The following is a 27,619-nucleotide window of genomic DNA, read 5'->3' as shown; positions in this document are numbered from 1 at the left end:
CGTTGAAGGATAAATAACGTGTTCCGCTGGTATCGCTGAGTGGCGCGGTTTTAATTCAATTCTGGACAAAAGAAAAAGATATTATTCCCTGGCCAAGCCTCCGACATCGAGAGGCCAGTTTCGAAGAAAGCGGCTCGATTATTGTCCACGAGTGCGTTGCTTTTTTAAATTTAAATACCATTCAGAGCAGACTGTAGGGTGGTACTCCATGGCAGTAAGAAGGGTTCCGGAGGGCCAACTGGTGTTTGATAAGGTACTGAATTATAAACTCATGAAATTAAGATTATTGATTATCTAGCCTCTAATCCCATTTTCCATCGACGTTTTATAACTTTGGACGAGTGTTCGTGTAATTACAGTGGGTGATCAAATTATTATGAACAGATGGAAAACTTACATATTTTATGTTTCCGATGCTATTGTCAGATATGAACCCAATAGAAAATCTATGGGAATTATTAAAGCGTCGCATTGCTTCAGAGACAATAACTAACAAGCAACAACTGATTGACCAGAAATGCTAGAAAATTGCCGAAAAAATATGGAAAGTATGCCGAAACGTATTCAGGCAATTATAGATGCCAAGAGCGGCGGGACAAAATATTAACATTACATGTGTTTTAAATTATAAAAATTGTAAAATATAGCAATATCATAATAATAAAAATATAACAGTAAGTTTTGCAATAAAAAGGAATACCATTTTAAGTGTAGTTTCAATTCCATTCCAGATCAAACTTCAAATAAATGGTCATTTCGAACTGTTCATAATAATATGATCACCCACTGTAGTAGCGCATTTAATTAGTAATGCTATAAATTCGAGTGTTTGACTTTCAATTATTCTAAATCTCATTCTCTACTATTTCTATAATATTTGAATGGCGCTGGTATATTTCTAAAATAACAAGTCACAGAAGCAATACCGTACTCTCGTAGTGGATTAGATGGAAAGTTCATCAGTCTGGCAGAGAGGATCGATAGATGACTAACCGTGGACGAGAGCTTTCGGCCGGTTAATAATTCAGCATCGAAAGCAAAATCAGATTTACCGATTGTTAGCGGTACCGATCGGAGTAAAGCTGTATAAGCGAAGTTTCGCGTTGCAATCGACGTCGATGAGCTATGCAGTACGCCGTCATCAGTCTCGATGATAATCGTAGGAAAATTCCACGTTAGCATGATATTTCATACGATCACGTTTTTGTCGACTACACAGGAATGGCAGGGCTAATGCTTCTTGTCGAGAAGGTAATCGAAACCAACAAGCATCCCGGCAAAACAATGCGACCACAAATACGTCGCGTCGGCGCGCAATATGCGTTTCCGTGTTTCGTCGTTGAATGAGCAGCGCGATGTCACCAACCCCTTCCCCGTGCTACGGGGATGAATTCCCGACCTATACGTTCCTGTAATTTCATTAGCAATTGAAATTCCTTCGCGACTCCCAGCGGTGAGTTGCGTGTGACCGATTTCTATACCCCATGCGATTCCTCTTGTTTTACGAATACTTGAATACTTACCGTTAAATCAACTTCCATTAAGATGCTAATACGTTTATCCAGCGAATCGGCGAATAAATACGTCATACTTTTTCGTGAAACTCTAGAACCGGGTTTACCGGTGTGTCTGTGCTGAATTGGTACACGGTAACCTCGTAACCACCAGTTTCCTGAATATTAATGCTACGAAACTTGACGTTAGTTATCGTTTACGTTATCGCTGTATCAGCGCGCAACTTGGCCCGGTTTGCTCGCGGAATATTCGCCGTGTATCTTTAACCGACCCTATCAATTTTCAATCTAAACCTTCCTGACTCGACATAATACACGCGGATATCCTCGTGGAATTTAAGTGGATTTTATTTAAATCCATCGTGATTTGGATTAACACCTTGACGTAATTTCGATTTCATCTTTGACTTCGCAAGGTTCAGATTCTAGATTTACAGCTTTTCAATATCGTCTGTTCAAAGGACGAGCGTTTAATTTCATAGCAGGTAGATGCAGTCGTTTCATCAGGACAGGTAATCGCGATAAAATTAATTCGAATAGCGAATGGGGGTGGTGTAGGTAGGACGACGTACAGGTCATTAAACAGGCGCGTTTCGAGCGAGTTACGCGAAAGAGCGGAAGCGAGGTTTGCGAAACGTTGCAGAGCGTCGCTACGCCGACGCCAGTCGTTCATCCTGGCCATGGAATCCGTTGCTAATGGAGTACAACGAATTACTACTAATTAACGGGTGGCCGCGTGGCGCGTGACTCCGCGTCACGTGACACAAATCCCGGGATTTCCCTGGGAACTATGGGACACCAAGAAGTCCTCCCCGTATAATTAGAGTAATGTAGTCGTTGTCGTTGATGGGATTCGGTATTAAACGCTCGCGATACAACGTGACGCTCTTATCACACACGTTCCACGTGTGCGTTGATCAAGACCGGGTATTACGCAAAGGTTGCGGGTTCGTTCAAAAGGCAGAATAAAAGTGAAGAGGAAAGTTTAGCAATAAGACGCAGGTGTTTAATCCCACGAATGTGTTTCATCGTTTGGGCGAGTCCTTTTAACGGAGGTGCATTAGAAAAGCCGTGGTTCGCTCGTGAAAGCGTTTTCCTCCATCCTTTAAACTCGAAATTTGGCTGCCCTCGCAAAGAGAAACGTCTAGCAAGTTTTCGCGAGAGATGAAAGAATAATAGGGTTGTTTGAACAGAAGAGGTAGAAAGGACATCCTCTATCTTCAAAAGTAGATTACACGAGTCTGTTTTTGGCAAAATATTTTTACTTTTAACCGGAGGAAGACTACGTTGCCCTCGAGTGTACCACGATACTCCGGGCATGATACTCGAACCACCGCAACGTCCCGTTCCTGAAATTATTCGTAATCTTCGGAGAGACGACTAGAGAGGGTTGAGTCAGGGGGCGGATAGGGAAATCTGCGTGACGGGGAACTGGCAGAGGGTGGGACGGCGGAGGAGGAAGTTTCACGATGACGATCGGTGTTTAGAAAGGAGACCCTGCATTGCCAACCTCTCCCCTTACGCTGGCAGCACCACCGGCAACAACCCTCGCAGCCTGCACTCCCGAACAATGGAAACAATACATTGAAATGAGAAAGTTGGTTTGCATTGTCGGACAACCGCGGCGTGCAGGGAACGCTCGCGTCTATCTGTCTTCTGCTCCCGCGTCCTTCCCTATCTCTCTCCCATTTCCACCCTCGTTTTTCCCTTCGCCTTTTTACCTTTTATGGCTGCGGGCTACGTAACGTGTGCCCGATTCTCTCTCCGTCCCGTCGCAGCGTCCTCCTCTTTTTGATTTTCTTTTTTTTCTTCCTCTCTGCGAAGAGACAGTCCCGCCTGGTATCCCATCGCCCTGGCTGAAAGAAAGGATTGTAAACCGCCGGATGAGCCGCAGATTCCGGAATGGAGACTGCTCCATTCGTCGGTTCTCTCCGGTGTCGCGAGCTCTAGCTAGGCCTGGCCCGCACGAACAAGCGCATCAGCAATTAGTCCAAGAGGATATCCTTCTCTACCTTTCTCAGCCGCATTTTATAATAAGTTAATCTTGCTCGTTTCCCTGTCTCCGACGTTGTTCGCATACCAGTCGGCGTTCCGATCTTCCAGCGCCGGGGACCAACGAGTGGATGGAATTTTTTAAAAGATGTTTTCCTATCCCTCGGTATTCGAGTGGAGATAAATTTTAGACAATGCCCGGCCCGATGGAACAATAACGGCGATACAATAACCATCGTGTATCGTTCCTACGGTTCTTTAAGTGTCCCATTCACGGCGTACGGCTCGTTGTCTCTCACGAACAGGCGAACGCGTGTACGTTTCGTGGATCGTGTACCTGTTCGTTCGGGATCATCTTTCATCCGGAATATCGAGAAAATTATAGCGATTTCACCGGTGCTCTGCGAGGACGAGATAAAAAGTTGCGGTATGCCGTGCCGCGTGACGAGTTACGAGTCTCCTGAATAGTCACGTTTCGAGAATCAATCGACGTACTGTCGAGAGATGGAAAGAACATTGGGAAAAGGAATGCGGGTACGATTGCTCGGAGTCGGCGCGCCATGCCTCACGCGCATGCGTTCTAGATTATCGCGCGCTATTGGCCGATACGATCACTACGAAGTCAGCGTTGCGGCAAACTTTGAACGCGAGGATCAAACGTAGTGACAGGGCGAAGCGCTCCCTTTGCCCCTGTGCCGTCCCGCTAATGTTCTTTCCATCTCTCGACATGTACGTCGACTGTACATGTACGGTATTGGCGCAGAGTTAATATCGCGCTAATATTTTTTTATTATCCAGAAAAGTAGCAACAATGCAGAATTCACGAATTTCCGGGAAATCATTTCATCGATGAGAAATGCGCGCGCGTGACGACGACGCGACGAAGCGGCGTGATTACAGAAATTTACGCGGCGCGATAGCGATTTCAAAAAAACCACACAAATCCCCGACGATCGTTCATATTTTACCAGCTCCCGTCCAGACGGCAGTTTCATTTTTTATCCGGCTCGGATTAATGTTTAATTTTAATTCGTCGCTGGTTGTGCCAGCCCCTCTTGCTCTCTTGTTGTCTGTTGCCTTTCCACGCGCGTCCGCCAGTTGGTAGAGGAAACAGACGGACAAAGGAAGTAGGGGGAAAAAGAAAAAATGTATCCGGAAAAGAAGGAACTTTGATCGCGAGGCATTAATAACGCGTCGGTAAGGCGAATCGCAGTCAGACCTAAAAGGTCGGAAACTGAGTGGCCATTCGAGCACGCTTAAAGAAGAATCACGAAGAAGCGGTTTGCCTCGGTTGCGTGTACAGAGAGGGAGGATGCAGAAGGATGTTGGCGCAAAGCATTACCCCAGATGGTCGATGGACGGTTGTGTCTCGGAACTGGCAACGGAGAAACAGAAGAGTACAGGCTTCAGAGGCTCTCCCGATGACGTGGAGGGTTGACTAAGGTTAGGCCACTCAACGTGTATCGCGTACAAGCGGCGAGGAAGGGGTTGATGGTGTACGCACAAACATTCACATGCGTGCCTGAGAGTGTAGAACGGACGTTCGTCTGCACGAGCCACGACCCTTTTCCACTGTTACAACCGCATCGCCGAGTACAGCCGTATCCGAAGAGGGTAGTTCTCGAGTAGCTGGCAGGGATGGTGAGCGTAGACGGGACGAGGGGAGGCTCTCGCCTCTACCGGGTTCATTCTGTCCTTCAGCCGACGGCGTCTATTGTTTAGTTATTCTGATGAGCCAGTGCATTTCAAACACACTCGAGCGGGCCATTATATCGGAGAACGCATCGCTTCCTTTCGCGAGCCGGCCACGTGCACGCGCCTCCTCCTCGTCATCTGTCGTTCGTTGATGCCTCTCCGTGTTTCCACCGATAGACAGCTACTACTTCGCTCCCGGACATTTTGATACCCTTAATTGGACACAACCGCGGAGATAAGCGTGCGTGCCAGGATTCTAGGGCTTGCTGGCTCACCCTCTATCATCCGCTTAACTGAAGGAACGTCGTTGATTCTTTGTCGTAAACGATTTTAGGAAATGATAAAAGGGAAAGAGGGTTGGTATACAAAGGTAAAAAGAAACTCGATGGTCTTCTCTGTTTTATTTAATTTATTTTCTGGTCATTTTAGATTAAGAATACTTATCAAGCGTTTATGTAGCCATTATACGATACTTTTATGTCATGAAATTGTGTTAGACTAAACTTAATAACATCAGTTATGATTTATTGTTAGTAATATCATCGATGCATATGCGAAGGTCCATAACTTTTTTTTCTACCCTTTCTACCATATCGCTCTATGGTGGAATAGAAATTCTCCACCTCCTTTATTCTCCTCTTTTTATTCCAGCAAAAAGCTGAAACGGTGAATAGGTACAGAGGAGACGCTTTTTATTCGATCGAAAGCCTGTTTTCACTTGTTAGCGCGCGATTATCCGCTATTATTCGGAATTAAAAATACCACTTCGGCGTATAGAGCTCTTCCGATCTCTTTTCCTTTTTTTTTCTTCTTCTCTCCACTGGGAAAATGGAATTATCACGATACTCGATTTCCTCGATGTTAATCCGGCTTATGAGCCGGGCGTAGGACGAGAAAAGGGGTGGCTCGGCTAGAGGATATAAAAACAAAAACGTACCGAGAGAATATGGAAATTTCTCGTAAACTTTAATTTCCATCCACCTTTTTTACCACGGAATCTAATTTATGTATTCACGCTTATGAGGAATGGTTTCTTCTTCTCTTGTTTATCTTTTTCTTGATACAACAACGGAAATGAAAGGAGGCCAGGTTTGATTTCGCGTTTGCCATTATTTCGATACCTTCAGGCATTCCATGGCGCAGTTGCGAATAGCAGTGTTTCAGCTGGTGATCGTTTTCATCGAACCTCGAATTGAGGGAAAGGCGGAGGGTGGAGGATAGTGCGCCAGGGGGTTAGTCGACGTGCGTTTGACGTTATAGGAAATTAAGTTACCCTTACAATATGAAATGGACTTCTTGAAAGGGGAAATATAAAATTACGTTTATGGCCGGGCGCGCTTTGCTCCTTTTCTTTGGAGAAAGATTGTTGCGGGAGTATGGCGGATGTGGGTTGGAAGGTATTACGAAAAGATTCCGGGGGAAAAAGAACCTGCGGAGGTTCGAGAAATCACGGAAAAGAATACGGCCGGAGGGTGAGCCTTTCCTGAAATAATACAGTTCTCGTGGAAAACTAGAATTTCTTTTTCGGTTGAGAAGCAGCACGCGTAGGGTGAACAACGATCACTTTTGGGATGGCAGCGGAGGTCACGGTTCCAAGTATTCGCTCGGAAATAATCCGAGCGGAAGGAAGAGAATTCACAATGTTGCTGGCAGAGAATTCTTCGTTTTCCCTGTAGCCAGCTCGTGTCAGTCTCGTCCGCGAGGATTGTCGGGTACACGAGCTTCGTCTGAAGTTTTCTCGTCAAGAGGGGAAGTTAATTAACGCCGACTTTATGCTTACGGAAACGTAAAGCGAGAAAATATTGCCTTCCAGGATTAAAAAGCTCTGTACCGGTGGTGTCGTGTTTAATTCTGTTGTCTATACCAGCTATACTTTTGCTTTTTCTCACCTAAAACTATATGTCCCTGAAAAAAGAAATTAATTAATTCCATTAGAATTCCATTAGGACTTTCAAGTTCGTAAAAGTTTCATTCGCGTTAATGTACGAATCTATCGAAGTACCTTGGTTAATTAACGAGGTGACCGATCCGACGACGAGACTGACCTTTTTACCGCGAACCCCATGAACCGCGTTCGTTCATCAGACGTTATTAACTAAAACGCGAGGGCGCACAGGAAGATGGCATATTCGTTGCACGTTTCTCCGGCTATTCAGCGTACTTCGTTGGGCTGGCTTCCAGATGGGCAATGTTGGACAGAATGCGGAATACATCCAGCCGGACCAGCATTCCTACTTAAATCAACATAACTCGGGTGATGAATGGTTAACAGGCTTCGCGGGGGGACGCAATGCGCTCCATTTATGGAAGCTATTATGGCCGAATTTCAGCGTTAAATGTGTGATTTATGGCCACCCGTATTATCTTCGTTCATGTCCCGTCGACGATACAGTCCACCCTCTACTCGGCTCCTGCCATGCCGTCCAACTACCACCGCCTCGCCGCCCCGTCCACCCTTCTATTCCTGAAAATTACTTTGAACTCGGCAAACCGAGCGAAAAAAATTCATCAACCGGTGTCCGCGCGTCCTGGCCATGATTAATGCCGTTCTAACTGTCGATTGAAACTGTAAGGAAAATTTATTTAACCCCATTAAAATTGACTTAGGGGACAGGTATACGGCTACCCATTTTCATATTTCTTTCTAACAAATTTTTTATGTCCTCGTTCCGGATTCGCGTTCTCTGCACGTAAAAAATGTCGCGGCTCGTACTGACCATAAATGTGTCGTTTGTTTCAGGTTGCGACGCCTCGTACGAGATGCAGGGTCCGAGTTTCGTGTCGGAACCACCATCGCGGGTGGAATTCACGAATGTGAACGGCGGCAGAGTGGACTGCATAGTTAGAGGAAATCCGGCGCCGACCGTCGACTGGCTGGCAGCGGACGGCGGCAGTATAACGAGTATCCCCGGCATCAGGCACGTCCTTGGCAACGGGACGATCTACTTTCCTGGCTTCGAGGCCGAGGTCTTCCGGCAGGACGTCCACTGGGCCATTTATAAGTGTTCCGCCGTCAACAGCGTCGGTGCCATCGTTAGCAGAGACGTCACTGTCAGAGCAGGCACGTGAAACTTCTTGCTCGTTATCTACATTATGTTCCTCCACTTTGTACGTTATATTCCCCCTTTGGCTCCTACTCTCCAGCCCCATCGCCGTACCATCTCGTGAATCCTTTATTCGTATCGACTATCCGTTTCGATGTAGAGGAAACGTTGCTTTCCCGCGGAATAATGCCTCGGTTTTGATTGATTGTACCCGTCCATCGATATGGAAATATTTGTCATTTCCTTCGATGGAGAATGCTTACGTTGGAGAAAGAACGTTGACGGTCCGTTAACGTGGAGAAAGAATTTCTTACTCGTCCGGGTGGTGGATCTGTTCGACGTTCGCGTTACATTAAACATCGTTGGTGGTGATAGTGAATTTACGTGGCCGCGAATTTCTTTCCGGACGGAATAATTCATCTTTCAGATAGTACATCTTCGACGATACGATGAAATATTTATTCGAATCGTATCCGTGATTTGCTTCGGATTTTCGTTGCCTGCCGATGGAACCGGGCGCCCTTCTCATTGTATTTGCCAGCTGGCGTGTACCAAGAATACGATTCATTTTACCGTAGTGGTTTGTTCATTGAATTCATCGACAGTTTTTCGGGGTCTCGAATTCTGTCCTCTTTCTCGAGTAATTGTAGCCGGAGAGTGAATCGCTGAAATTATTCGAATTCCGCTCGACGAACCGTGACGGTACAAGAAGAAACTTCATTTCCGATCCCGTGGCTCCCGGGAGGATAAGAATATTCAGTGTAGCGTTGTTTTCGCTTTACGTTTTATCGGATACCGCTGAAAAAGTAGAACTCTACAAGATTCGCGGGGATGTAAGAGGGGATGGGAGGGTGAGTTTGATAGATAGGGAGGTAGCGAGGATGGATGGAACGAAAGCTCTCGGTGGCTTCGCGAGGCGTCTTAAAAATAGAGCTTCCTTCGGTTCAACGAACCGGAAGATATCTTATCGACCTAATATGGCCGTAAATCATCGTCGCGTGAACGTGGCCCATACCTTTTCAGATTCATGCCCGCTACCTCTGCCGCGTCAGCTTCTGGCCTCTGCTCCTAGTGTCTCCCGATCCTCCGTCCTTTTTTTTCTTTCCTCCTTCCTTTCCTTTCTTTTTTCTCTTTCCCTTCGGTCCAAGCAACTTCGCTGACTTCGCCCGTTGCTCGGCGAGAAAAGTCTCTCCTCGAACGGATACGCGTATATTCCCTCGGTGGAAAACGGATATGATTAGAGCTCCGCTTCCCGTAGGCTTACGTATGCATTCGACGAATGGAACCGCCTGGTTGCTGACTTGGCTGAAAACGCGAATCGAATAACAACAATGGGGAAGTAGCGTTTCCGCTTTCCAGGATCCTTCGCCTAACTGCGCCGGCAATCTCGATTGCTGATCGAAAACACGTACGCTTCGTCAGTTCCTCGGACGTGTCGCGTCCTCTCTCTCTCTCGAGGAAATTTTATGCGAACGGACGAGCTCGTTCGACCGTAGTTTCCGGTATCGACGAGAGACACGAGTCGCGACGAATCTCGTACGAAATAAGAGCGAGGGCGGCTAAGGTTGATAAAAGGGGAACGCGGATGGGAGGCAGTGATTGCCCTTTCCCGGTGCTTCCAGTCAATCGAGGGTGAGATCGCGAGGGGTTGATCTGTTTAATTTGAATGAGTTTGGTTTATAAAAGAGCCATTGGATAGTAGATTGGGGCTTTAAATGGGGGAGATGATTTTTGTTGATTCGCAAACATCTTAATCTTCTGTGGTTCGTGAGCAACTGTATTTAGGGAAGGATATTGCTGGTAGTAAGTGGTTCCAGGCGAAATTAGTCAGACAATTGTTTTTCTTCAGTTTTCTTTCCATTCACCATCACTTTATATCTTGTACGATGGTTTTTCATCCGTTAATTCATTGATATTTCTAAATTGAAATGAATCTCCTTTCCCAACCTCTTCCTCCTGTCCATTTTGATATAACATCACTTACGTCTCGTGGTTTTTTGTCCTGTGTGAGGATCGAGCTTCTTTGTCGTATTTTTAGTCCCATTCTTGTTTAATGAAGTATTTAAGGCACGCTGGCCGGTCGGCGACCAAAGAAGTTAATTAAGGTCCTCGAAGGGGGGGGATTACTTCCAAGCAAGGAAAGCTGACCTGTCTTCGGTAATAAAGTAAAAATTACTTTTCTACGGCCTTTATACCATCCTCGAGCCGACATTGTTAATCTTGCAAGACGACGAACGAGCAAACGTAAAGAACAATGATATCGTTGCGTTGAGGGCGGGACTTAAGAGGGCTGCGAAGAAACAGGAGGGCAGAAAAACAACGTAGACGGATGGGAATATCGGTGACAGTAAAAAGTAGACTTCGAACGAGCGGTCGAATAGATTGTTGACGAGAGTTTGCCTAATGCCGGCTTTCCATGAAACTCGTCGCAAGAATGTCGTTGCGGAACAAACGAACGAAAGCTTAACGACGTTTGTACAAAAACACAACGGGTACCCCTTATTGTCTGCTCCCGCGACTACCGCGTACAATGTTTTGCAGTTTCGCCCTGAGACGCATTCTGGCCCCGATTTCCTTAAGACATTTGTTTCCTTCCATTTACTCGGCACAATGCATTCCGCGGTTATTCTCCTTGTAAATTTCGTTGTTTCAGTTTAATTCCACGGTGGCCGACGCGGTGTCGAGTTAACGAGAAATTTTAACGATCGTCGCGAACATTTTAACAACAATACAGTTTACCTCCGACCGTTTGCTCATCATTGAACGTTTCTTTCGAGCGAAAAATATTCATTTTGCTATTTTTCATTTTCCATTGAAAAATAGGAGAATTGAGAGTGTTTATTTTCCGGGCGTATTGTTACTTAACAAAAGACAGAGACAGGTTTCAATTATTGAAATCGTTCAATTTTCTGTTGACTCGACGACAACTCGGTACTGATTGGCAATTGAAATGATTATTCCCGGGGACGCGAACGATCGTGGTTGAAATCGAAACGTTTGAATATACATGTGGCTGCCGGTGAATTCATAAAACGTAGAGGATGAGAAAGGATGCGAACGCGTTTTATATTTGCGCGAATACTTTCTTCGTTGGATGGAAAGCATCCACGGAATTTCCGTCTCGCTGTTCAACCCCTAGATCGTATAAGATCCTCCGGCCATATTTGACATGCTCGAAACAAGACGCTCCGGGTAATCTTATTATCATAACCGTGCAACGTGTTTCCATGCGTCACATATTTTTCTACTTACGCGGAGAAACGAATTCGTTTCTCTGCAGAATACAGAAGCATTCTAGAAGATGATCAAGGTTCTAAGTCTTTCGACGAATAAAATTGCAGTAAAATAAAAAAGAAAGGCATGAAAGAAAATTTGATCGTTCGTTAAAAATTTTACTCGTCGGAGGGATCATAAATTTATTCATTATTTTTACCATTCTTCTTTCGATTATAAAGTTCGACGATGTACGATTTTCTTTTCGTTCATGTCGCAACGAAAGCGCGCAAAAAGACAATTATTTTTAATATAAAACAGGTCTGTGTTTCCGTTGCGAACTGCTGTGCTGAGGCTGAATTTTCTTCGAGGACCATTGTCCCGTGTTACACGTGTGAACCACTCCTATTTTTTCTTTTTCCTCGCTTTGACGGCGCTGAAGCACGTTCTTCGTAGTTTTATTCGACGTGTACGGAATCGTGGAAATTTTATACGGAAATAATTATCCAACGGGGCTGGCCGAGCCGGATCGCAAATTTCATTTTACAATGTTCCGCTTTCGGAAGCCCGTTAAAACGAGCGCTAAACTTTGTTACAGAATTTCCAACCCTCGTTTGACTTTTCGTTTCTACCCTACACGCTCGAACACGATTCTTTTCGTTCTTTTAATCTCGAAAGCACTTGCATACCTACTGGATTATGTATCCGAGCGAATTAAGTCCCTCTTTCACACACATTTCCATCTTTCTGTCGGATCGTTCAGCTTTACACATGCGACAACTGATTTCCAGATAAAAGTATTATCTTCAAGTACTCGTGTACCCTGAATATTTTCCTTATTTTAATACAAGGCTCGAATCGATTCATTTTTTCGACTCGTCGTTGCGTCGAGGGTAGCGAAGGTATAATTGCAAGGTTGCATCGTAGCTGCAAAAAAGGCTCTCGGTTCGTCTCCGTGTAAAATTCGAGCGTCGAAAAAAGGAGGGAGGAATTCGAGGACCGGGAGCTATCTCTGTCTTTTCTGGCAGGTGGCTGAGGTTGGGTTAGGCTAGGACGGACGTCGTTTCCTCCTCTTCTCCCGTAGGTTTCATGGTTTGTAAATATTACCTGCCGCGATACGTCTGCCGAGTTTATGCTCGGCTTGGTTGCCGCGTAACCGAGAGCCGTGCGATACGGGGCTGCTAGCAAGCCTGTGGAAACGGCTCGGGGCAGAGAAAGCGTGGGGCGGGGGATGGAAGCAGAGGGAGAACTCACCGAGTTTTTACCCCATTCTGGAGTCTGAGTGCCTCGCTCCGCTGACTCTCGAAACGGGTTGCAGAGCCGGGTCCTACTACACACCACCGCATTTTCCTTTACCCCCAACCCACCGCCACCCCTTTCGACTATCCGCACGATCCAGGCGTCTCTTTTTTTCCTACCACGATTTCTCGTTCTCCGCCCTTTTTCAGGCCTTGCTTTCTCGCCAACCTTTCAGCCAGAGACCATCAACTTACGCAGAACGCTGGTTCATGGCCGGATTGGGACAGCTTCGAGATTTTCGATAAGATACCCCGACCCTTTTAAGGCTCTCAAACCCTCTCGTACACTTTTTCGTGGGCCGCGTCGATTAACGAGATCCGGTACCCCATGCGGGAGTGGCGGAAAAAATCCTCGCTCCTTTATCAAGAACACTAGAGTTCACCGTCATAGGGGTAGTTTTGCGGATCGATGATACTTGCTCGTTATTTCCAGGATGAGCGTATTGTGTCTTTTGAGTTCAGGTACTGGAAATTTTGGGCAGTAGAAATTTTATATAATGTTCCATGATTTTCAGTTTCGAGGGTCCACTGATATTTCATAACTTTCAAGACTTTTAGTATTTCAATAAAATTTGAAGCGATTCGATGCTCGAGTATGCTTGAAGCACTTGAAAATTTTCGAGAGGGGACTTTCGGCTATGAAATTTTTTGATTCTTTTTCCGTCGATTAATTTCAATGGAGGAAACGAGAATCCTAAGATTGCGGGGGTAGTTTTCCGGGCGGATCGATGTTGCTCGGTCGCTACATACGAAATGGAACCAGGAAACGAGCGCGTTGTGTTTCGTTTTTTAAAAATGTTTCACGAGAAACAGCGGGATAGAAAGCTCTTTCTCGGGATCTCTTTTTGTCTGGCGGCTGTTGTGCGTGTACACGAAGAGCAGCGGTCGCGTTTGTGTTGGGTAATTATCGTGGGCTCGGCGAACCGTTCTTTCTCCGCGGATACATTATTCTTACTTTCCATCTGTTCGCCTTCAATTTTCATTAGAATTTCCTTTTTTTCTTTTTTTTTCTACCGCGGACCTTTAGCGCGACCTCAGCTTCACCTTCTATCGAGACTTTTTTAATTAAGGGCTCGGCTTCGCTTCATTTCGAGCCGGTCCGCTCTTTTTTATCTGTCTTTCATCCTGTACCGCATAAAGTTGATTCCGTGACGACGGTATCAACATCTTGTAGTAGTTATAGTCGTGCACAAAGCCAGCTGGATTTAATCCCGAGGTATCGCGTCGCGCCCTCCATTTTACTTTACACCCTTGCCTCGCCACTTAACGACCTTTTTTTTTCTCGCCTTCGCCACCGTGTCCTCTAGCGCGGATACAATTAAGTCTAGCAGGCTGCCTTCAGGAACGAATTCGAGGAACGTGAGAGCCTTCAGTCGATATACGAAATAAGAGAATATTTTTTTGAAAAACAGGAAAACTATTATATTTCGTCTTTCTCCGTTATGTCAGTCAACGTGTTAACAATTTGTTTCGAAAGTTTCAAGAGAAATTGAAGACGCTTTCTCTGAGAAACTTTCCTATACGAGGTCAACATTCTTAGAGGTACAAGTTTCGTATCCCGGTATATCTCTAGCAAGAGAACCAGGTCCGTATCGATTCGTCGAAATAATTTAGTCCTCGCCGCTAAAACCGCGCTAAGTGAGCTAGCTGCGCGAACGAATGAGACTGGTGGCACGTTCTGCGTTCCTATTAACCCTTTGAGGTCCATTTATTCGGTAGATTAAATCCGACCTGCCGACTCGTCGAATAATTCGCCGAGTGTTTCACAGAAGGAAAGGTTAAGATCGGATGGTTTCTTACAAAGTCGAAGCTTGAAAGGCTCGGTAAATTGTAGAAAGTATAGAAAGCTAAATAAAACGATTTTATTTTCGAATTTTTTCATCGCCGTTGAAACTTTCATATTTCACAGAATTCGAACGCGAAGAGTTAGAAGCGATTCGTTATTTACGATTCATTCTGAAAATAGTTTCTATCGTGCAACCGGATGATTGACAGACAAATTTTTCCTCGAGTGTTCGATATTCCATCGCGCACGAAATAATGAAAATACGCGTAAGTTGTGCAAATTTTTCACGTTTTCGTGGCAGACCGAAGGTTTTCCAAGTTGTTAAATTCGTGCCTGGTGGCCCTACTGCTTTAGCCTCGCTTTCGAGTGGTCCGTTGTTTGTGTGTTTTAGTGGTGAACCAGCGTTACGATCCGGAAGTGCAATGTCCCGGCGGTTTCCTCGGCAACAACGTACTTATGCGATGCAACGTACCCAGTTTCGTTCGCGACCACGTCACGATCACGTCTTGGCTTCAGGAACCGTCCTTCAATATCTACCCGTCTACGATGGGAGGTAAGTACCATTGCGTAACTCTATACAAGTCGTTTAACCTTTTGTAGTACAAATTCGTATCAGAAATTCCTAATAATCCGATCCAAATTAACGTTTAACCTCTTAACCTAACAATTATACCGTAACAAGTGTATTTTGCCCGAGTATTCTCGGGCTTTTAAGTTAAGAGATTAATTCCTTTGCTTAGAGCATTATAGATTCATTGATGAATTATCTAATTAAAAAAACTTTATAAATAATTGATTAATTTCGCAGAATACCTCAAATTATTCCATTATTAATCTTAACAAAAATTGCAAAAGTCATATGTAGATTCTTACGAAATGTCAAGAAGTTAAGTTAGAATCCGTGATACGAGCTTGACTCGTCATTAGTAGGCAAGGGATTAATAACGAGCTCTCGGCCGTTTGGTAAATAAAAACAAGCGGAGAAAATCCGAGGCAATTTTCTCGCCTCAGAAGGCGTATTTCTTTTTGCGATACGAAGCGTTATTCTCGTCGTTGCGAATTCATTCAGCTACGCCAGCTAAAGATCTCGCGAGAATGAACTGGAGAATTGCGCTCCATCCGTGAGAATTTTCCACGGTAAATATCGGGACCGGGTTTTCAGAAGATCGTGCCTCGTGGAAATAATTGAATGGATCTGAACGAGGTCAAGTTACGTCTTGTGCACGAAGTATGGTGTCTCTTTCTCGGTTTCCACGACGTGCCCCTATTTCGCCGGATAGAGTTCTGCCATTTACGAACGGTGATCGTAGGGGGGACGGGGAGTCGTTCAGGGAAGCCTCGTGATCGAAGCATTTTAGATTTCGATTGCACTCGACACGCGAGCTCCTGGGGATTGTTTTTCGGTAAATCCCGAGCGACGGGTTAGGTCTGAGTTAGGTTAAGTATACTGAAAATTCACTTACTCTATACAGAAATAAAAATAAATTCAACTTAACTGAATTCTGAATCGGTCGTTCCTACGTATCTTTAGCTTTATAGATTTAGATTGTTTATTCGTACCACTTAAAAATCATCTCCACTCTTCGGATCTCTTATTAAAATCTGAACCTAACGAACCCTATCACGGCTTAGGTATCAGGTAACTTTCTGAAAACGCTTACCCTTCCAAGATCTTCAAAGTTTACAACATAGTTCCTTTACGAAACTGAACCTAACTGGCGGGTGTCTGGGTCAGAAAAAGGGTTATCCTTTAAAGTTTCAACTTTCAAACGCATCGTAGACTGTCGATCGTCGATGCATTGTGCGGAAAGTTTTCGCTCGTGAGCGCCGTAAACCCGTTAACGAGGAAAACTTCATTAATTATGGAGGAGTTCGATTAAGGTGTGCCTGGCGAAGCCAGTTCTGAATGTGCCCTCTAATAATCCAGACGGATTTGTTAATACGTTCATCAATTGCCGCAAGACGATCGATAGCCGTCCAGACATTCATCGTTGAAGGTTCAAAGTTGAATGAACTCGAACCAACGAAAAGAAGAAAAAAGAAAAAAATGGCTGAAATTAATAGTCGTAAACGAAATCGACCACCCGATCGAACGTTCCGTGCGATTGAAATGCGATCTCTGTTCGCAGATGGCAAGTATCATATGCTTTCGAGCGGCGAGCTGATGATACTGAACATCACGAGGGAGGACGCGGAACAAACTTATCGGTGCAGGACGCATCATCGTCTGACGCAGGAAACGGTCGTCAGCAGCAACGTTGGCAGGCTTCAATTGACTGGTAAGTGCATTAAAATCCGCTTTACGTTGCCATGGATAAGATAACGTGTTTCCAGCACGATTCGCGTTACTCTGGCGTGATCGAAAATTCATAACGCGACTAGACTGCGTTTATTCCACTCGACGAGATAATTAACACACTTTGCTACCACTACGTTACGTAATCCTCTCGCATATTTCACCTTGTTTCGCTGTTGTTGGGATTATTGGACTCGGGGATTTTAAGCTACTTAGATTTTCTAATTGATGTAACTTAAAGTCTCTTCCATCGATCGATTATTAAAATTCATGCATTCCTCGTTAAGTCATTGAATCTTAGTTTATCAGTTCCGCGAGATTAAGCGCTTCAAAGAAGTAGCGTTCTCACTACATAGATCTACTTTCCCTAAAAGCTTCTGTCCGTTCAAACTCGAGCACACCTCCATTAACTCGGTTAATGAAGTTTTAATATTAGACAGAGGAGATTTCAGCATAAGACGACAGAGAGTCTTAACGAGAGTATAAAAAAAAAAGAAACACCATCGTTAGAGCAAAAATGTTACCTACTGCATAATTATCCTCTCCTTTGAAATTTGACGCGATATTAGGAAATTTTTCCCAGAGATAGGTGGATGTTTATAAGATTATCTCGGTTTCCTCGTCGTCGCTTCGGATCGGTTCGCGTCGAGTACGAAAATTGCGAACGAGTTAACGAGCCATCGGATGATCGGCGTTCGATCAAAGTAAAAATATTCTCTCAGCCAGGTGTAATTACCAGGCACCGGTGACGAGACCCGCGATCAAGAGGTCGTCTGAAAAGCTTTTCCTCGGCTCGTTTTAAACCAACTGGCATCGCGCTTGTTACCTTGCCGAGGCTTCGCCGCGTAACGTCTGCTCTGGGGTTAGCTGCGCGTGGTACGAAGCGAAACAGGAAGAAAGGGGGTAAAAAAAAATACACACGGGTGAAAAGACGAAGAAGACGTGGAAGAAGAAGCGGAAAAAGGGGAGAAATCTCCACTCGAGCCGGGCTAACTAATGATGCTTCTCTTCACATGCCACACCCCTACCCTTCAGATTCACTGGTTCAAGCTTCAGACGTGCCCCTGTACGATGCGATGCGTCCAAACGGAATAGAGAAAAAAAAAATCCCGGAAGTCGAAGACATTCTGCACGTTCTTCGCTACATTCCCTGTAATTTTTCGATCGTGGAAAGCGTTATAATTCATCGCTTCGTTTTCCGTTCCATCCCTCATTCGCCTTTCGATTCCCTACTTCTTTTTTCTTGTTTTCGGTGCATTAGCCTGTCATCCCAGTCGATAAGTCCGCGCAGCCTGTCGGAGTATAATTAATATACCGTTGGCTTAGACCACAGATGCGCTTGCAGTCCTCTCGTAATCACGAGGAAGGTAAACGAAGGTGCGTTGAAAATTAGGCGAAGCGATACGTTAGCTCGCTCTACGTTGAATTTAACATCCCCGGTATCAGAAGTGGCTCGGTTAGCGGTTACATTTTTAATCGCAACAACGCTACACACTCGAAATTATTATTCAAGCTTAATCAACGTTATTACACGTTAGCTGGTAATTATTGCGTGAGGGAGAATACAGGGAACGCGCGAAGGTACGATAAAATACTGGGATTTAACGTGCTCACTGGACGCAGTAGAAATAGCCGTGTATAGTGCGACGCATTATGAATGATCATCCCTAAAGGTACCATTGTTTTATCTTTGAAGTTCTGCTTTCGATATTACGATATGATGTTGAGTCAATTCGAAATTTTACCCGAATCGCAGTAGAATTATCAGCGTTTACTCCGACAAATTATAATTACAGCTTTTAAACGCACCGTAATTATGCTTTTGATGCTGGACCTGCAGTTTAATATCGCGACAATATTGATATAATATTAATTCATTTCAAAATTTTGTTAATTATTCGGCAATATCAATGTATCGAGTTCATAGTAGAAATATCCGTGTTTGGTCCGACGTCCGACATATTATAATTACAGTTTCTATTAAAGCGATTGAATTTTTTTTGTCGTAACTTACTAAAAGCCTTTTCAAGTTCATTAAACAGATTGTTTACTTCCAATTCACCCCTTAACAAGCGTTCATTTAATCGTGTCGTCGTAAAATTAAATTGGTCGCTTTCGAACTATCCTTAGAGTGTCTAAACATCGTGGTCGAAGGTAAATTCTAAACGGGAGTATTATAGAGTACACAGGGAACAGGACGCTCTAAATCATCTGGTACAAATATTTAACCGTTCAGGAAAATTCAAACGTGTATCGAACACGGGGAAGCTGTGTTTGCAATTCGTGCATCAGCTCGATTGTGAATTCTAGTTTAATGGGATGGAGGCTTGTAAGCGGTTGTTTATCGGCAAGTAGCCGAAAACGGGTTGATATTTATCTGTCATAGTCGAAGTGGAAGTATACACCCGTGAAGATTCACGCTACAGGAATTTGTTTAAAATATCGTACATAAGCGTCCGTGTTTTAGAAATATCGTACACCGTTTGCTATCTAAACAGAGATTACCTCTCACGGGATTGAAAATTATTATTAGCTCCAGCGCGCTACGTGATTTCAGAAACGATGCATCTAGTGTAAGCATCGCGTAATTGTTGGCTTTACGTACACTTGACGCAGATTTGTTTATAATAGCTGGCTGTTTGTTTAACGACCACTAATAACATGCAATATTTTTCCAACGGTATGAATAACGAAACGAAATTCTCCCCAGAAGAAATTTTGAAAAAAGGCAATTTAAAATGTCACCCTGAGAAAGTTGTGTTCCTCTTGGTGTAACCTTAATATAGCCAAACCGCTTTCAAGCGAGCTATAAATTTATGCTAAGCGCACTTACATACTTATAAACTTAATAATGGAGTTTCCGACGGTGTGTTCGATCGTTTGCATATTCCGAAACCCCTTCCGTTTACTAGCTTACCTCTCGTAACTTTCACGGTCAGAATACACGAAATTACCATCGAAAATCCGACGCTCAGCGAGTCTCACGAGTGACGTACAAACTTTTTTAAATTACCTATCCGTATTGAAACGAGATTTTTGAATTGGATCAAAGTTCGAGTTTATCGCGTGAGAATCAGTATGCAGTGAACGCATTTGTACATCGGTGGGACGGTTTTTCACGCAGTCACGTATCGCGAACTCGTAAAATCATTCCATTGAAGCGAGTATCGCATTGTTCGTTTCCCGTTTATGGTGTTTGAGCTTTCGAACCATGTGAAAATTTTGCGATCGCACGCGGTTCGTGTGATCAACACCGTGCGAGGATTCAATGCGTGGAATGCAAACTGATTTTATTTTTCCTTTGATCGGTGTCCGTTCAATTCTGTATGGATTAAACGATTGCTTTTAACAGATTTATTGTTTATTAAATAAAAATGTTTTAATACGTTTTTCTGAAGAAAAAAAATAAAAAATAAAAATGCCTACTAATTGTAAGTAGGCATACTCTTTTACGAAGACGACGACGAGGAAATTGATATTCTTGAATAGGTTGCAGGTGAAATGCTTTGCATATTCTCTCTGACGAGTGATCGTTGCTGGATCTGTGCTCGACACAAACTGCTCGTCGCTTTGCATCCTTTCGGTTCTCCGCATCGGTCCGTGTGTTTCGCATTCATTGACGATTAAAAGCCGCACTCGGCGCATCGCGAATATCTTCTTTCCAGTTGGAGGATAGTGTGACGCTCTCGGCAATGCAACGAGCAGTATTGAATTTCCTCGTCGAACGAAACAACACACGCGTTGTGTCATTCGGTCCCGCGAACACGTTCGAATCGTCGCGTCGACAGAATCGACGGATATCCAGGATTTTCGAAGGGGAAAAGAGCGACGAAGAAGACGATAACTAGCTGTTAATAACGCCTACGCGTCGATCCGGGAAATACGTTCAGCTTTAAACGAATCGATTCCCGTTTCCACAGCAAACACGAGGGGCTACCTTTGTTGTAATATTCATTACCGTTTTATTACAATACCCTGTGGCGCTCGTAACACGTGTCTGCCTCGTATCGCTTTATTTCGAGCATCGCTAATTACGAGTGTATCTGTTAATGAAATCTTAATGAAACGAATGGCTAATTGCCGTTCCACAGCTACGGGATAAATTTCAAAGGTCCTCTATTGAATATCGAGACTTTTTCTCGTTGACTCCGTTTATGAAACCTTTCCCTGAGAAACATCCAACGAAATAACTGTTTGTTGTTTATTAACCGCATCATTTTCAGTATCGTTGATTCCTCCCTTCAATAGATTTCAAATTTTAATCAAACAGAGGTGTAGGCGTTTAAGTGGAGGGGAAGAGGAAGGTTTCGTCTTCATCGGGCCGGGGACCGCTAGGTGGCGGCGAGATGATCGGTGACAGTGTTCTCGCAAGTGGTCGCCCGACATGCGGTTAGAATATATACAGGGTGATCCTCTCGCGCCCGAACACAAAGGAACACTGGCGACAATGAACCCCTTGACCGCACCATAAAGAGGTCTGCATTGTCACGTGCCAGTGGGGACCTACCCGGGCCGAGACGACTCTGTATGTCTTCATTGTCACCAGTTCCTTTGTGTCCGGCTGCGAGAGGATCACCCTGTAGAAATTCCGAATTGCGGTATGATAGGTGTCTGGGACCAGGGGCCCCAGCGGTGTCAGGTGTGGTCCGGGCACACCGGCTATTCCGATGGCAAACGGGGCTCTGGCTATGGGCGTGAAGCGGCCCTGGTAGTGGGTGTAGTTGCTTGCTACCCACTCCAGGTTAGTTTGTTAAAGTAGAAGCGTCCTAGACCAAAATTCCTTACACGCCGACAATTAGTCAAGTGTTGGGCCTTCCGTACCCGCTGATCTACCCGGCGCCACTTGGTTGGGAGGTGGATATCTATATTATGGTCCACCTTCCATATATTGCGCCCTTAAACACCGTCGGTATAAGTGCAAACTTGGGAACGGCAGAGCAGGTTATAAACCCCACACGGTTCCTTTATACAATGATCTGTCTAGGATCGTCTGTTGTCAGCCCCACTAGACGAGTCTGACAGATGATCTCAAGACGAAACGTCTTTTTCTCCCCTCTCCTACAAAGGAAATACTTGTATGTTATCTGCCACCTTTATGATACGCCACAACTTACAACCAGTCACTATCTTGTGACCATAATTCTCCATTAAATGTCCGAGCTGATGCGTGCGCCGTTGAATCCTCCATTACTTTCCTCCTGCCCTTCCGCCTGCTCCTTCTTCTTCTTCTTCCTGTTTCTTCGCCACGGCGAAACCGTTGTTACAGCGTTCCTTTTTCAGCCGGCGGCTATTTATGACACGCCGTGGAAAACATTTCCCGTATATCATGGAACAAAGTTACATGAACTCGTCATGAGGGAGCAAGAGGGTGCGTCGGTGGCGCAAAGTAACACCCCCTTGTTCGTGTACGTGTAACGCTGTTGCGCGTGTATCTGTTTTGCCAAGAAAAGAAGAATCCCCGGAGAATCTTGAAGGATGTATTTCCTCTCTCCTTTCCTTACTCGCCGTCTTTCTTTCTTTTGTTAAATCTCCCGCGATATTGTCACTATCAATTTCTCAAACAGTATAATCCAAATACCGTTTCCACGTTATTTCCCGCGTATCTTATTGCTCGATTTAGAATTCCGGTAATTTTATCTGGTAATTGAACCCGTCTGCCTTCAACTCCTTCCATTTTCTTATTAAACACCCGGTGAACTTTGAACGACGACTCGTTCGTCGGTGTATCTCGGCAGGAATATATTTCGCATACGTCAGGAGGAAAAATTTACGCGAACTCATCTGACAGGGATGGGGTGTCTCGTCGAAGGAAGCTGTTCTTCCGGCAGCCAAGATATTAAAGGGAAATTCCTCTTTCTCTTCCGCTATTGTCCAAAATCTCGGGGAAAGTTTTTTCTTCTCCTGGCAGACAAGCAAGTAAGTTCGCCAGGAGGTGGGAGAGATATTTCTTGATTGTTTCACGCGTCGGAGAGTTCAGCGGATTCCTTTGTTCGGGACACTTCGACGGGGTTGCCGTAGCAGGATTTATGCTTGATCGTTTTTCGCTTTTTCTGCTTCCAGAGATACGGAGCACCATGCCGCCGATGATAAACGAGAAGGTGGTTTATATGTCGGCCCGTCTGAAAGACACCATTGTGATACCCTGCGTCGCGTACGGAAATCCTACACCAACCAACAGGTAAGGATATCAGAAATATTTTTAGATTCTAAAAAATCGCAGCCAGTACGCTTTTTTATGTATATATATAACCATGTTTGCAAAAAGTAATTGAACCAATTTCGCAGTTTTATATTTCTTTTAATATAAAAAAATTATTGGTCTTGAAATCGTAATTGTTATTGGTTTTAATAATATTTTTCACGCAAGAGAAATCCGTGATCCCCGTAAATCGAGCCAATTAAACTTTTCCGATGCATATTGCCCTCGACGTTGTATCGGGAAACTGTTTGCCAAACAACTGAACCGTACTCGAGGGCCAAAAGTCGGCAATTAAGGAGTTCTCGGAGGACTCGGTTCTCCAAAAACACTTCTCTTCCATCGTGTAGCTATACGAGTCGGAGAACAGTGAATAAAAATGGTCCGAACGTTATTTCTTCCTTTGCTTTCGTTTCCAGCTGTTTGATAGATTTAACATTTGACTTCAATCAAATATTCGAAGGGTTTCTCTTTCAACGTTAGGAAAATAACGCATTCGAAATATTATTTCCTCATTTCTCTTTGAAACTTTGAAGTATCTTTTCTCGAGCAAAGTGACATACTTTCTTGGCTGATTCTGAACAGGAGAAGTTTCGAGTTTCTTTTAAAAGGAATAGAAAAGCAGACAGCAAAAGCAGAGGAAACACTTCGCGTAATCAAGAACGAATGAAACGGTCGGTGGCGAAAGAGTTGAGTAAAAATATTCTTAATTAAGGGTTGCATTAAGTACTTATTCAAAAAGAAGCTCGATATCGAAATTTGAATGCCGGAACTATGAATCTCACGAATTTGTAATTTGAAAATTAATGAATAATTTTGCATGCTGGCATATTTTATTTTTGTTTAAAGTTAAACAGCGAATCTTTCATTAGTATCTCAACTTATTCTCCTTTATCTTTCGTTGTGCAATTAAACAGTAAGCAGCCATTTACTTTTCCTCGTGGACCCAAGCTGCTACGGTACAAACTAATCATTCGACGTCGCGAAAGTAGAAGGTAACGCTCGGCTGGAGTAAATTAAAAGGAGCTCTTTAGATTAATAAGTCATCCCGTTCGCGTGGCAGAGATATCCTCGAATCTCCGGTCCGCTTCAGCCGGAACTTCCGTTAAATCATTGACGATAATCCGCGGCAGCAACGTGGCGCGGTGGACGAGGATTATAACGTTATTGAAATGTAAAAATTTCAATTTTGCTCCCGTTCTCTGCCCCCTGCTCGTTCCTGTATTTCAGAATATGGAACACCGTCGTGGAATAACGTTATTTCGTGGCGAATCTCCTCTCGCCACCAATTTTGCCGGGTCTGTCCGTGATTTTGCTTGAAATAAGCCGGATGCGAAAGTTGTTCCCTCGCTACTACCTTGCGTTTCAGGTATGATTTCATTTGAAAATTGATAAGAGTTAGGTGAACGATAATAATGATCCAGGATTTTCGTTCGAATAAATCGACACAGGTCTTCTAATTACTATAATAAATGAGTCGTCAGTAGCTTCAGCAATGTTGAGAAACGAAAGGATTAACGTTAATGTCAAACCCAACGACGTGGTCTGGCTATTTCGCTTGGCAAAAGGTATTTTCACGAGCGAGATACGAAACATCCAAGGTTTATCGATGCGTAAGGGTGTATTATGCAACGGAAAGAGACAGAGAAATAGCGAACGAAGGGGATGAAAAGACGACCGGGTCTTTGACGACAGGGAATTCCGTTGCATAGGTTACCCCCCTTGAGAACTTTCCTCCAGTTGCTTTGATAAAGATCGTCCGTTCGTTCGGTCGATATTAATGGAGTTTCTTTGGTGCTCGGTCTCGAAACTTGGACCCCTTTGCCAGCCTCATGAATCGAATAAAGTCGAGCAAGAAACAAAACGACTGGGCGTAATCGAGTCGAAGAATCGAGCGAGTAAAAGCGCGCGTAACTGAAATCTTAATGAACTTTCCTGTTGATAGTCTCGTGTTTTTCGCACGGGGTACTTATAAAAATAAAGAGGATGGAATAAAACACAAAGGGTGAAAGAGGAACGTGTATCAGAATTTTAATGCATTCTTTATTCGATCGAGCGGCTCTGATTAAAGGGATAAACGAACGACAGAAGAAGCAGCTTCGAAAGAAGAGAAAGATCTAGGATGGTCGTGAGTTTGTCGTACAAGGACGACGACAACAGAATTATTAAACGTCAACCGTATCTATCTCGTCCTTTTTTCTGTCGCAACGACTGGGACATGGGAAAGGGACTCCCTGTAACAAGGGCTGTTCCGCGTGTATACAAGATTATCCTGTCGCATCGCGTCGGGAGGAGAACTGATTTAGTTTCGCCTTGGTGTCGCAGTGTTATCGAAACTGTTGCGTCGAGCCGTGTAACTCGTAAACCCGTTAAAATCGTCGGACGTTAACCGCCGTGGATGTCCCTATTCGTAAACGGATATCACCGTGTCAGAGAGGTATCAAAATTTTAACGAGTTTCGACGCGCGCTGTGAATAATTCCATACGCGTGTCGCTTTATTAACAATTCCCTGTCGCCTATGTTTGACAGGCGTAATTAATTTCGCCGGTCAAAGCGGCGTTCGTGGCTGATTTCCTGGATCGATAACCAGTATACGGTGATCGCGATGTTCCAAGAAACTACCCTTCTGCGATCGATTAGATAAAAATCAGAGGACACAGGACACGCGATAAACGCGCACGCAGTTTCTCGCGAGCAGAATGGCAAAGCGGGATGGCGCGTAGGCAAGCGAAGGTGTGTGTATGTATAGAGGAGAGGAGTGTATGGGTAGCGCAAACAAACCGACCGCTGATTACAGAGACTGCTTCTGACAGCCCATCAAATATTCCGCATTTACGTGTACGCCGACGTCACTGAGTATTCCGTGCCTGTTCACCGTTTTCCCTCCCTCTCCTCCTTCGTCCTCTCGCTCCCTGCCTCTTTCGCGGCTTCTCTCGTCGAGTTGACGAAGAGCAGCGTCGTCTGACGGAGAGAGATAGAGAACCGGGCCAAAGGATAAGCAAGAAGGAAGAAGAGAGAAGGAGAATCTGAGAGTTTGCCAGTGTGGCACAGCCTTCTATCTCTATCTCCTTCCCTCACCAATTTCCCTCCGTAAATTCGATTATCTATAGGTATACTCCTCGTTGTCGACCCCTCCTCTCCACCCGCGTCGTCAGTCCCGTACCGTACGACTCTTCAACCTCATCCGGAGTCCTTCCACACCTCCTACCTTATCCAGGCTCTCGCGAGCCGACCAACCTTCGAGAGCTTGTGACGCCGCTTTTCGAAACTACCGTCGACGAGGTCAATCACCCCGACGGGGACAAACCGCACCGTCAAAGCAAGGGAAAGGGGAGATCATTTTTGGACGAAGTTAGGGGACCGTTTTAGCTCCGAGATTGCCTAGCTGAAAATATTAACGCTTTGAACGCTTTGGAATCGCCGCGCCGGTGATCGACACTCGTTCGGCATAATTCGTATTTAAGGTTCGCGTTCGAATTTCGTAATTCTGCGGATAGTATTCGGCCTAGATATCCTTCGACCGTGGAACTTAACAGTTTCCCGAGAATTTTTCCACGGACCCCTCAGACGACGTTCGATTTTGCGAGGTCACGTACGCGTTCGTTGAACGAACACGATTTCACCTTCGTCTCCGCTTATCGCTTCGATTATACGGAGTTACCGGGAACTCTGTGCTCGTTGAAAGCGGACAGGTGAAAAGGAGGTTTCCAGGAATAATATTTGTCGACGAACTGAGCGAACGGACGAACGGGACTACCTGCGCGTTTAGAAGACCAGAATCAATAGCGGTAGCTCGACGAAAATTTTATTTTCCAAGTTACTTCTCGATAAATATTGACACTGCTCGTTTCCGTTTCCGTGTAACACGAGTGTTTCTTTCTTTGAGCGTCGTCGGGCGAGGAAAGACTTCGACAAACCACCTCGTATGCAACTGGAAGAATAGACATTCTCTAAATTGAAGGATTCGCGTTGATCTTTGCTTAAACGTCGATTTTCAGATTGAATTGGATCAGATTTTCCTCGGTGGATGGGTTCAAAGGGTTCGGGGTTAACAGGGAAAGATCGATTCGATTATCCTGAAAGCGGAAAAATTTCCTGCTCGCCGATAAACGAACACATGCCATATTCAGTATGGCTCCTTTATTTAAAGATCCCTCGGTATTAACGATTCTCGCGTGTGTTTCCGGTATACGGTGAGGCTGCTTGTTCAAGCGGCAGTGTTTTGAAAACGTGCCAGTACATCTGGCCGCTGTATGCCCGTGGTCTGTGTGCATCCAGGGCTTCGAACAACAACAACAAAAAAAAAAAAAAATTGGAAAAAAGGAAAAGAAAAACGTTGAACGTACGAGTAGCGTAGCACAATTCACGGCCGTGCCGCGTGTGTATTCAGTCTTGCCGATGAAACAGTTGTTATTTTGTGGTTGCCACGAGTGCACCAGAGAGATACACCGCTGGAATGGAATGGCTCGGTTGGATAGTAAAACGGTACGGGCCAATATCGCCCTCTGTCCGATGCCAGTGGTATGAGCCTGTTTTTGCCCCGGCACGCTTGAAATCTTGAGCAACGATCGAACGTAACGTGTA

The 27,619-nt window shown here is 44.7% G+C and overlaps 1 protein-coding gene across 1 annotated transcript in view; it reads left to right on the top strand.

The window, feature by feature from the left end:
• Nucleotides 1-27,619, top strand: part of LOC114872797 (Down syndrome cell adhesion molecule-like protein Dscam2) — a 111,833-nt gene that overhangs the window by 37,352 nt on the left and 46,862 nt on the right. The window contains exons 3-6 of the mRNA XM_046285607.1: nucleotides 7,942-8,262; nucleotides 14,934-15,095; nucleotides 16,672-16,821; nucleotides 22,899-23,016. Coding sequence (XP_046141563.1) covers nucleotides 7,942-8,262; nucleotides 14,934-15,095; nucleotides 16,672-16,821; nucleotides 22,899-23,016 — 751 coding nt within the window. The remainder of the gene's footprint in view (nucleotides 1-7,941; nucleotides 8,263-14,933; nucleotides 15,096-16,671; nucleotides 16,822-22,898; nucleotides 23,017-27,619) is intronic.

Source organism: Osmia bicornis, chromosome 1, assembly GCF_907164935.1.
Source record: "Osmia bicornis bicornis chromosome 1, iOsmBic2.1, whole genome shotgun sequence".
Lineage (NCBI taxonomy): Eukaryota > Metazoa > Arthropoda > Insecta > Hymenoptera > Megachilidae > Osmia > Osmia bicornis.
This window is presented reverse-complemented; position numbering and strand designations above follow the sequence as displayed.